Source organism: Haliotis rufescens, unplaced genomic scaffold (genome assembly GCF_023055435.1).
Source record: "Haliotis rufescens isolate VD_foot unplaced genomic scaffold, xgHalRufe1.0.p SCAF_52, whole genome shotgun sequence".
NCBI lineage: Eukaryota > Metazoa > Mollusca > Gastropoda > Lepetellida > Haliotidae > Haliotis > Haliotis rufescens.
In genome coordinates this window covers 2,255,135-2,266,534 of record NW_025964246.1, presented here as the reverse complement: position 1 = coordinate 2,266,534, position 11,400 = coordinate 2,255,135, and the positions used below count along the sequence as shown (strand labels likewise).

The 11,400-nt window shown below is 43.0% G+C and overlaps 1 protein-coding gene across 1 annotated transcript; it reads right to left on the bottom strand.

Moving 5' to 3' along the window:
- Positions 1 to 6,316: 6,316 nt before the first annotated feature.
- On the bottom strand, positions 6,317 to 11,188 carry LOC124152136. Its single transcript, XM_046524923.2, has 3 exons — positions 10,523 to 11,188; positions 9,215 to 9,370; positions 6,317 to 7,691 (listed from the first exon to the last, which is right to left on the bottom strand). Exons 1-3 carry the CDS (start codon positions 10,773 to 10,775, stop codon positions 7,603 to 7,605), a joined length of 498 nt encoding a protein of 165 aa, XP_046380879.2. The 5' UTR covers positions 10,776 to 11,188; the 3' UTR covers positions 6,317 to 7,602.
- Positions 11,189 to 11,400: the final 212 nt, after the last annotated feature.

Here is an 11,400-nt window from a genome sequence, read left to right as displayed (position 1 = left end):
TCGAAGGGACCACAAATTTTAGATCGTTATAACCATAGTTCATTATAAGCATATACAGTATACTACGTTTATAACGAACACGCTTATAACAAACTGTTTTTTGGCCCCGTCCATTTGCTGTATAAATGCTGTGTATGTGCTTATAACGAACTACGGTTATTACGAACCAAATTTAGTGGTCCCTTTAAGTTCGTTATAACCGTAGTTTACTGTATACAGCAAATGGCCGGGACCAAAAAATAAGTTCATTTTATCCGTTAGTTCGTTATAAGCGTGTTCGTTATAAACGTTGTTTACTGTACTATGTGAATGTAAACTAATGTCCAAAAGAAACGATACCACGTGTTTGAAATGACATTACAAAAAAACTAAACGATACTGACATTTCAAATTGGTATATGACTTGTGAGTAATGTTTTCACAGTATGTGTACAAAAATTCATTGTAATCAATCCTTTACAATCATGAGGACAGACATGTAAAGACGCGGGGCGTCCAAAATGAAAATTTCATTTGAACACAGTTGATGAGTCAAGTGTGGAAAATGTCACAACACACGTCTCAAAGTCACGTTAGTACCGGGTATGTCCACCGTGAGCGTCAATACACGCTAGTACACGTCTACGGGCTGATGACGTCAGACGTCTGATGACGTTGGGGGGGGGGGGGGGGGGGGGGGGGGGATGCGTTGCCATTCATGGAGGAGGCATTGTTCCAATTCCTGGAAGTTAACTGGAGGCACAGGGCGATTCCTGACTTTGCGGCCGAGAATGTCCAACATGTGTTCGATTGGGTTCATGACCGGTGGACATGCCGGCCATGGTAAAACGTGAATGTTGGCGTTTGCTAGGAAGTTCTGGGTCAGCCTTGCCGTGTGAGGCCTCGCATTATCGTGCTGGAAAATGATACCATTAGGCTGTTGTTGGATGAATGGCACCACAACTGGTTGTAAGATGTCATCACGATAACGCTGCGCATTCAGGTTTCTTCAAATAACGACGAGTCTCGTTTTGACGTCACCGCAGATTCCACCCCAAACCATTAAACCTCCACCTTCATATGGCCTGACTTGATGGATGCAGTTCGGTGCCAAACGTTCACCTACTCTTCGGTACACACGCTGCCGGCCGTCGTTCCTGAAGATGCAAAATCTGCTTTCGTCAGAAAACATGACACGTGCCCAGTTCCACCGTTGCCACCGTCGAAGTCGCCTGGCCCATATCCGTCTGTTGAGTCGGTGTTGAGGTGTCAGGAACGCTCCGCGGTAGGGGCGACGTGCTCGGATACCATGTGCCCGCAGTCTCCTGTACACGGTTTGTCGACTTATCACGTGTCCCAGTGCCGTCCGTGCCGTTAACGTCGCCGTTACGAAGCGGTTCCGAAGGTGAAGTACCCGGATGTGGCGGTCTTCAATAGGCGTGGTCACCCGTGGTCTCCCGGTTCTCGGCCAGTCTGCTGTCCGACCTGTTTGACGCAACCGCTGCATTAACCTGGTGACGGTTATGCGCGCGCATCCTAACCTTCTGGCGACGTCGCGGTGCGTAGCTCCCTGTTGGAGCATTCCTACGGCTCTCTCTCTCTCTCTCTCTCAATCGCTGTCAAACGTGGCATTTCTTTTGTGTGCTTTTTGTTGCTGTGATCCCAACGTGTCGGGTCAGCAGTTTTATACAGAAGATATGCACGTGCATTTCGTGTTACGGGACGGAACGTCATTTGGGCAAATTGCACGCTTTTTTCTCAATTGATCAAAAGTTCCCGGTTTTATCGACCGAATACGTTTGGTTTGGAACGTAGGATACGCAAAAGTACCTCTTCAGACGATAATTAACTCTTCATAATAAAATATTTAGAAAAATGTGTGGTATCGTTTCTTTTGGACATCAGTTTATATAGCAATGTCCCACTTTCAATCAAACCGATCCATTGATATTTCCCAGGTGTGCCTGTGGCGGTATTGCGGATGTATTTCAAGGTCACGGTGACGGTGACATGAAAGGCGTCATGTGATGTTTGTAAACATCCCACTTATGCAAATATAACCTGTATCGTAGCGTACATACATCACCTGACTGTGACCATGTCTAAATGTAGTCTCTCAAAGTACACGCCACTGTTAGGTCAGGTATAGACAGGAACATCACAATTCATTTCCGTGTAATTTCTTTCAAGCCGTTAGGCACGTGGTGATTGCCTCAGTCACATGCCCATGCGTATCAATGTTAAAAAAGATCTAGATCAACGACGCATTGCAGTAACGGGAGGGCTGTAATATTGCTGAGTGCGGTGTTAAAGGGGCACTGATCTACCGCAATTCCCCGGGACTGGTTGTTGCCTTTGTTATTGTTTTTTTCCCAGTGAGTACCCGGATGTATAGCAGAAATCTAGACTAGTTCGCGACCTCTGCTGCGCCATTCGTAAGCGCATTAGTCACTTTTATGGGTAGTAATAAGGGCGTATGGTCACATTGATCAACAAAATGAAATACAGTTTTCGAGATAATAAGGAAATGTAGGTATCTTTGTGAGTAGCATCGGTAATGGTGACGAAGTTTTGATGAGTCACTTGCTTGGTAATTTTGCGATTTTCGTTTACACTATTTTGACTTGCAAAACAAAGTATATATTTCACCTGAGCATATGCTTTTTTTATAGTGTGTATATTTTTTTACTGTCAAATGTGTAACACATTTATTAAACGTCTAAATATTCAGTTATTTTACAAAGTGACTGAAAAACATTTCCATCTGTATTATTATGACAACGAATTCCAAACATTTTGATGTTTAATGTCATCACCAAGAGACTGAAAATGTAACGTTGAAAAGTACATTTCTAAGTTGTTTGGCTTTTAATCCTACATAATAATCTGTTGTGATGTTTTTAGGCCCTTTTGATCGTCTTGATCAATCTGGACAGATGTTTTAGTCAAAATGACTGAAATATTTACACATTTTATAAATTGCCTGAGAGAATCACATTTTACAAATTGACGGTAATATATACACGCTTACAAAGGAAAAGACCTGTGACAACAACGTCTATCGCGCATTGAAGAATTTCCCAACCAAGACGTAGAGAAACAAGAACGAATCGGTTCAAATTAAGGAAAACAAAATGCAGATATCATAATTACAACCTACCAAATTTATGTGTATAAGTTTTAGGCAGCTTCCTTGTTCGAGGAATGTATCCGTGAATATCCACACAAAGGAACAATATCCCACTCGTCTGCAGCTGTACAAAGAAACTTATTCGATGTCACGTGTCTCAGTAACAATCAAATATTTTAAAAGATATATATCGTTTCGGGATATTATAACCCGTGTTCGTTTCTCAACTGATCGCTTGGATTGTTTCAGGTGTTTTACATAGGTGTCAAGTCTCAATGGTCGGCTGAGAAAGCCCACGTGACAACTACTTTCATAGCGTCCACAGTTCCTAAAAAATCCATTGAGTGATAGATAACAATGATCAATCAATCAACGTATTATCAGTTAACCCTTTGAACAAAGTATGTTGTTTTTACATCGGCACTTCGCGCCATGATATGAGTGTATTCCCTTTGTTTTAGTAAACCTAGACATGTAAACACTCACTCTTGACATATCCACTGTGCAAGATAACAGTGATTAATCAATCAACGTATTTTCTGTTAATCCTTTGATGACTAGGAACGATCCGTTGATTTACAAAAAAAAGTAAATCAACTGATCATTCATCTCTTGCTGGGCTGCCACGTGCATATTACATAACACACATTTCACCTCACTTCAAACCTGGATTTAGATTGAATAATTACCCCAGACACAATAAATGCCAAATGGGAACCTTTGTCAGGTAATATAAGTGGTGCTACCACTAATTGTACCTGTAATAAATTCATTAACTGAGCATCAAGTGAATGACGACAAATACACAAGTGTAAGGTTATACGAGAAAACGTGGATGACAACAAGGGAGTAGTAATCGTATTATCGACGCAAGCCGAAATCCGAAAATGCTTTCACTGCATGGATACTGTTTTTAGTATTAAACTATAACCATCTGGGGTATTTCCAAATGACGACATCCGATGAGCTCCCTTGTTCTTTTTGTCTGTTTGTTTAGGCTGAAGAAATGAATTAACATGCGCCCTTTGTCGAAATCTTTATAGATTACAGTTGACCAATCAGTGTTCAAAATTGCGTAAAACAAATATTGCCTCCAGCCTCCAAGTTTATTTAGCTGTCCTTGCAGACGGTACCCCAGTCTCTGGTCACGCTCAGTTGCGTTGCGGATCATCCGGATACTCACGGGGGAAAAACAATAACAAAGGCAACAACCAGTCCGTTAGATCAGTGCCCCTTTAAACAACAAACCAACCAACAACAACAAAAGTAACGGGAGAGGTGATTGACCATACACAGTGCGTGCGCATGTGGCTGCTTGTACCAGTTCAGTATTCAGATCTAATCCGGATCTTAACGGGTGAAATTGTGACGGGATTATAACTATACAAGGCTCCGTGTCAAAAATAGATGTATGTGACAGATGTATGTATACAGACACTAAACTTTTGCTGCATTTTTTTATTTTGGGATTAACTACAAATTCTGCCCAGATATGTCAACGGTAACGTTATTTTTCAGGGCATTATCATTTGTCGGGCTCGATGTCTGGCATTAACTGCATCATTGATACACATCGAACACGGCACTTGTTTAAATATCCTGCTGTTACATTAGATGAACACAGATCCCACTAGTGAGTGAGTGCAATTGTTTGACGCCGAAGTCAGTAGTATTCCAGCAACATCACACCCACCTGGAGATAATCAAGTCCGGTCCAGTGAGTGAGTGAGTGAATATTGCTTAACGCCGCATCAGCAATCTGGTCCAGTGACCGAGTAAGTGTGGTTTCAATCACGGCTTCAAACAGTGTATCCCCTGGCGTGTGGAATCGTGATGTGAAATGGGGTTTGACGTCGCGTCCAAGATTATTGCACTTATATAGCGACGTGCATGCACGTGTGTGCGTGCGTGTGTGTGTGGCTGCTTGTACTACTCCGGACTGATGCCGATTTATAGTGCTAGCACACTTAGATATCATGCCGCAGTTTAACATGCATACCCCACTCAAACACAGTATACTGACTCCGAGCCGACCAGTCCTTGTTTTAGCCCCTTAATGCCGAGCGTCATACAGGTTACAACATGTACCATCTTTTAATGTCTTTTGGTATGACGCGGCTGGGGATCGAACCACGGACCTTCCGCTCTCCGGGCGGTCGCGTGTGGAATCGAATCGAGAACTTCGGCGTGTCGAGAGGACGCTTCAACAGGCTACCCCAGCGCACAACACCAGGAAGTGTAATACAATGAACTACGGTTATAACGAACTCGAAGGGACCACAAATTTTAGATCGTTATAACCATAGTTCATTATAAGCATATACAGTATACTACGTTTATAACGAACACGCTTATAACGAACTTTTTTCTGGCCCCGTCCATTTGTTGTATATATGCTGTGTATGTGCTTATAACGAACTACGGTTATTACGAACTAAATGCTGTGGACCCTTTAAGTTTGTTATAACCGTAGTTTACTGTATACAGCAAATGGCCGGGACCAAAAAATAAGTTCATTTTATCCGTCAGTTCGTTATAAGCGTGTTCGTTATAAACGTTGTTTACTGTACTATGTGAATGTATATAGCAATGTCCCACTTTCAATCAAACCGATCCATTGATATTTCCCGTGACGGTATTGCGGATGTATTTCAAGGTCACGGCGACATGAATGAAAGGCGTCATGTGATGTTTGTAAACATCCCACTTATGCAAATATAACCTGTATCGTAGCGTACATAAATCACCTGACTATGACCATGTCTAAATGTAGTCTCTCACAGTACACGCCACTGTAATTTCTTTCAAGCCGTTAGGCACGTGGTGATTACCTCAGTCACATGCCGATGCGTATCAATGTTAAAAGAGATCTAGATCAATGATGCACTGCAGTAACGGGAGCGGGGATTGCGCATGTGGCTGCTTGTACCAGTTCAGTATTCAGGTTTTAAAGTGCTAGCGCACTGAGATACTATGCCGCAGCTGAACATAGTTACCCCACTCAGACACGGTATACTGACTCCGAGCCGGCAAGGGCTTGTTTTATCCCCGTCACGCCGAATACCAGGCAGGGTAACAACAAGTAACTTCTTTTAACGTCTTTTGGTATGGTAGGGTCAAGTGTGTGGAATACGTTTTCCAAGTCCATATGTGTATACGTATAGACTTAATTGTGTGTGTGAACACCTGATAATTAATACTTACACAAATGCTGGAACTTGTTTTATTCAGTTGTGTAAGTTGGGTACAATTTATCACACGGAAACAAGGAAACAAACGCAAGAGGCGTATAAACTTACGGCAGAAAAGAAAGTATACACCCATGTTTGATGGAGGCTAAAACTGAGACTGGTTATTCGATGGTGATGCGTTTGATACGGGCATCATAGTTGTGTTTAGGACCTTAAGTTTCCCTTCTTTCACAACTGTTTGTAATTTTGGGTTCAAATCCAGTTTTCAAGCATATACTTTCTTTTGCTCGGCAATTTTGTATAAAACACAAATACATTTATTTTTGAAAATCAGGAATCAACGAATTACACCTTTAGCTGGTTTTGAAGCATACCAACTATAGCTACAGTCCAGGACAAAAACAATGTATTTCCACGCATTTCCACGCATTTCCACGAAGAGCTGCACTTACAATCTTGGTTGTAAACACACTCACACTCAACTTTTGTCTCGAAGTGTAAGCCAACAGTCACAACTGACTTATTCCCTTCGTTCCCTCTTTTTCTCGAAGTGGAAACATCACCTTATCAACATCCTTCGTTGCCCTTTTGGTGTCGAAGTAAGCATCAACGCACAATAGAACATGTCCAAATCCTCTCTTTGTCTCGAAGTCGGCCTCGCGATTGAAACAATAAGACTTCATGTGCGCGCAGTCCGTGTTCTCAAAATACCTAAAAGAAGCAGGATATAACTGCACCACATCAACACGCACATCCCTTTCTTTTTGTATCGAACCCAGGACCCATTAACTCAAACATTAGTTGACACGAGTGAGTGAGTGAGTTGGGTTTTCCGACGCTTTTCACGACTTTATACATTCCACATGTTCGGCATGTCGAGCGAACACTTGACCCACTAGGCCCCCTTTTAAGTTGACAGACGTTATCTGTCGATATTCGTCACCGATACAAGTACCTGTCTGACCTTGTAAAGAGTTCCGCTAAAACGTGAACTGACTTCCAAAATAATAGTTTGTTTAATAACACACTGTGTTCTTACTTAATATAGTACTTTGAATAATAAATACCCTAAATAACACGGGGCCTGCCTTCTGTCATAGGCGGATCCAGAGGGGGTCCAGAGGGTCAACACCCCCCCCCCCCCCCCCCCTTTGAAAACCAAATGTAGTGTGTTGTAGACAATCTCCCCCCACCCCATGCTGGATCTGCCCTGGCTACGGTACTGAGTTGCACAATACCGCGCCGTGGGCGCCCCGCTATCGGGGACTTCGGTCACGATGACTTGAGGAGTGCACTCTAGCTTCACGTGATGCACGAGGGAACTAAGAGAGTTGCAAGCAAGCAGGCCAAGATGTCGGACGAGAACACGAGAGCAGAGGTCCCAGATGTACCTGGAAATACAGGGAAAATATTAATCAATCTCTTGGGTACAACAATCATTCATTAGTAGTAGTAGTAGTAGTAGTAGTAGTAGTAGAAGTAGTAGTAGTAGTAGTAGTAGTAGTAAACCGTGAAGATCCGGGGTAGAATAGGACTTCGGCAACCCATTCTTGTCGTAAGAGGCGACTATGCTTGTCGTAAGAGGCGACTAACGGGATCGGGTGGTCAGGCTCGCTGACTTGGTTGATGCATGTCATCGTATCTCAATCGATGCTCATGATGTCAATCACTGGATTGTTTGGTCCAGACTCGATTACGGACAGACCGCCGTCATATAGCTGGAATATTGCTAAGTGCGTCAAACAAAGTCGTAGCAGTAGTTGTTATTGTTGTTGTCGTAGTAGCAGTTTGTTGGGGTTTTTTGTTTAACGCCGCACTCAGCAATATGCCAGCTATATGATGGCAATCTGTGAATAATCTAGGCTGGACCAGACAAACCAGTGATTGACATCATGATCATGGATCTACGCATTCGGGATACGATGACGTGCGTCAACCAATTCTCTGTCTATTTGTAGTAGTAATATGAGAGGTATTTGTCGTTTTTCTTGTGTTCACGACAACGAAGTTGTACACTGCAACTTCTCAGACAGCGAGGTCGCCGTACACGGAATGACGTGGAACGGGAATATCAACACTCGCATTACGTGGCGCCAAGGTCGCGAAAAGATTCAATGCGTTGTATTATAGTGAGACAGATCGGATCTTGGCGGGATTATGACCTACACATACAGAATAACTCCCGGAACACGCAATCGAGTCTGGACCAGACAATCCAGTGATTGACATCATGAGCATCGATCCACGCAATTGTGATCGATGACATGCATCAACCACCTGGCCACCCGATCCCGTTAGTCGCCTCTTACGACAAGCATAGTCACCTTTTACGGCAAGCATGGGTTGCTGAAGGCCTATTCTACCCCGGATCTTCACGGGTCTTGTTCGGGTCATAGTGAGTAAGTTAACGCCGCCCTTAGCACTATTCCAGCGATATAACGGCGGGAAGCACCAGAAATGAGCCTCACACATTGTGACCACTTGGAGAATCGAACCCGGGCATTCTACAGGACGAGAGAAGCTTTAGCCACTGGGCTACCCCTACGCCCCTGGCATTGTCTACATGTTTGGTGCACGATTTAACACATTTTTCATTGACAGGAAAATCGAGACCCTTCTGTAATTACCATGTGTCGTCAATATATTTAGCGATAAAAATAAAGAGCGTTTGTGCTATACTGCAAATATTTCACCACATCCTGCTTTCTCTCAATGTTAAAAGGGGCGGTCGGGTAGCCTAGTGGTTAAAGCGTTCGCTCGTCACGCCGAAGACCCGGGTTTGATTCCCGACATGGGTGCAATGTGTGAAGCCCATTTCTGGTGTCCCCCGCCGTGATATTGCTGGAATATTGCTAAAAACGGCGTAAAACCATACTCACTCAAACACTCAATGATAAATGACAGCAAATCTTACCCTTGTCTTGTTTGCCTTTGGACGATCCAAATGTTTCATTGTCGCCCTCAACGTGGGTTTTGCCGTGCGTGTCGTTTTCACCGTCATCACCGTTACTGTCGCCACGATTCCCCACGGAGCCATTTGGCAAGGAACCGTTAGACAAGGAGCCGTTCACTAGGGGAGGTACAGAAACATTAAATATAATAATTTCGGTACTCAAGAGGTCACAGTCCATGAGTACATCACAAACATAATAATATAACAGTTCTAAAGTGTAATCGACCTATGAACATCCGGGGTAGAATAGGTCTTCAGCAACCCATGCTTGCCGTAAAAGGCGACTTTGCTTGTCGTAAGAGGCGACTAACGGGATCGGGTGGTCAGGCTCGCTGACTTGTTTGATGCATGTCATCGATCCCAATTACGTGGGTCGATGCTCATGATATCAATCACTGGATTGTCTGGTCCAGACTCGCTTATTTACAGACCGTCGTTATATAGCTGGAATATTGCCGAGTGCGGCGTAAAACAACAAACCAACCAACATTAGCGACCTATTGTCTTGGTACAATATAATTTGTGAACATTAATCATTTCATAAAGAATTAATTTGTATATTTTGTAAGAGATGGTACAGAATGACTGGAGAGTATCCATGTGTTATGTGTTTGGGGTCCTCATAGATGTATTCTGTGGTAGCTTTTATTCTACAGTGAGTGAGTGAGTGAGTGAGTTAGGTTTAACGCCGCTTTTAACATTATTCCAGTTATATCACTGCGTGTCAGCTTAATGTGGGAGGAAAGCCAGAAGTGATGCAGGTCTAAAAGGTTTACCACTTCGGTGAAACCCACGAGCACGGGTATGACAAACCTAGAAACATAATGGGGGCGAACCGGGATTCGAACCCACAATCATAGGTTTCTGGCGTGCCCAAGGGACGCAACTCTGCACAGCGAATCGCGGCGCCTTAGACGAAGGTGAGCACGAGGAGACGTATTACTAACGACAGCCTTGTTGTGTCATGCGCTCAGTAAATTAGATTCCTCCTAAATATCAATTTTAATTAACGTTCATGTTACAATGTCGATAATTTTTTCATTTGAACACTCCGCCTTACGGCGTCGTGTTCAAATGAAATTTTCGTACATCCATTCAGCATAACATCACGCAAATCTTACAAAACGAAATATTTATCTCCTAATTAACTGACTAATTTCTATAATTTTAATGTGACGTCGATATATTTAACGATAACAAGCATTTGCATTTTATTGTAAATATAGCTAACTGGTTTCTCTGAATTTTAACTAAAAACGCCATTCTTACCCTTATATGGTTTGTCCTTGGACGACCGCATTGATTCATTGTCGCCCTCAACGTTCCATTTGCCGTGCGCGTCCTTTTCACCGCCGCCAATGTTACTGTTGCCACCATTAACTATAGCCAGAGTCCCGTTCACTAAGGAGCCGTTAGGTTGGGAGGTAAGTGGCCGACACCTGACACATGTAGACAAAGCAATCAACATTGCCACTGAATACGCCATCTGCCTTTTAATTCGGAATTCCTGTAAAGCGCCCATGCCGATTTATTACGAAGTATTGTCCTGTACAAACCTGGGCAATATTCACGCCGGAGTTCGTGGATGTCTTCAGATACAGCGCAAGTCTAGTTTCACTGGTGTTGCCAAACACTCTGCTATACAAACCACGGTGTGAGGAGAACGCGAATATGTCCGAGACAATATATCACTGATCGTCGAGAATCGAATTCTAAAAGCTGTTCACACAGCGCGACATAATAGCTACATAAACCACGACCTGTTGAGCGTGAATCGTATAATCTGCAGATATGTATCTTCACATCTATATATATATGTAATCTGTTGAAATATTTCCGCTTACAAAGCCTTAATTTGTACAAGTTGTTGTGATGGGAAATCCCACAAAGGCTATTTAAACATACACGTAGCGTCGCACCTCATTCACTCACGTGATTTCCCCAAGCCGAGGCGCATTACTGTGATCTAATACTGAAATGAAAATCGCATTTATAACAATTGAAGAAACTTGCCAATATACAAATGGTAAAAGTAGCAGTGTAAGTATGTTATGGATAGCTTAAATTTAATCGCAATTAATATGATACAGTAAACTACGGTTATAACGACCTCAAAGGGACCACTGATTTTAGTTCGTTATAACCGT

What these genes read in the sequence shown, in the direction of transcription:
- LOC124152136 (XM_046524923.2), bottom strand. Translation starts at nt 10,775, where the DNA reads ATGGGCGCTTTACAGGAATTCCGAATTAAAAGGCAGATGGCGTATTCA. An exon ending in CAAGGACAAACCATATAAGG is followed by an intron (nt 9,371 to 10,522) that starts GTAAGAATGGCG and finishes TACCTCCCCTAG; the next exon opens with TGAACGGCTCCTTGTCTAAC. An exon ending in CAAAGGCAAACAAGACAAGG is followed by an intron (nt 7,692 to 9,214) that starts GTAAGATTTGCT and finishes CTGTATTTCCAG; the next exon opens with GTACATCTGGGACCTCTGCT.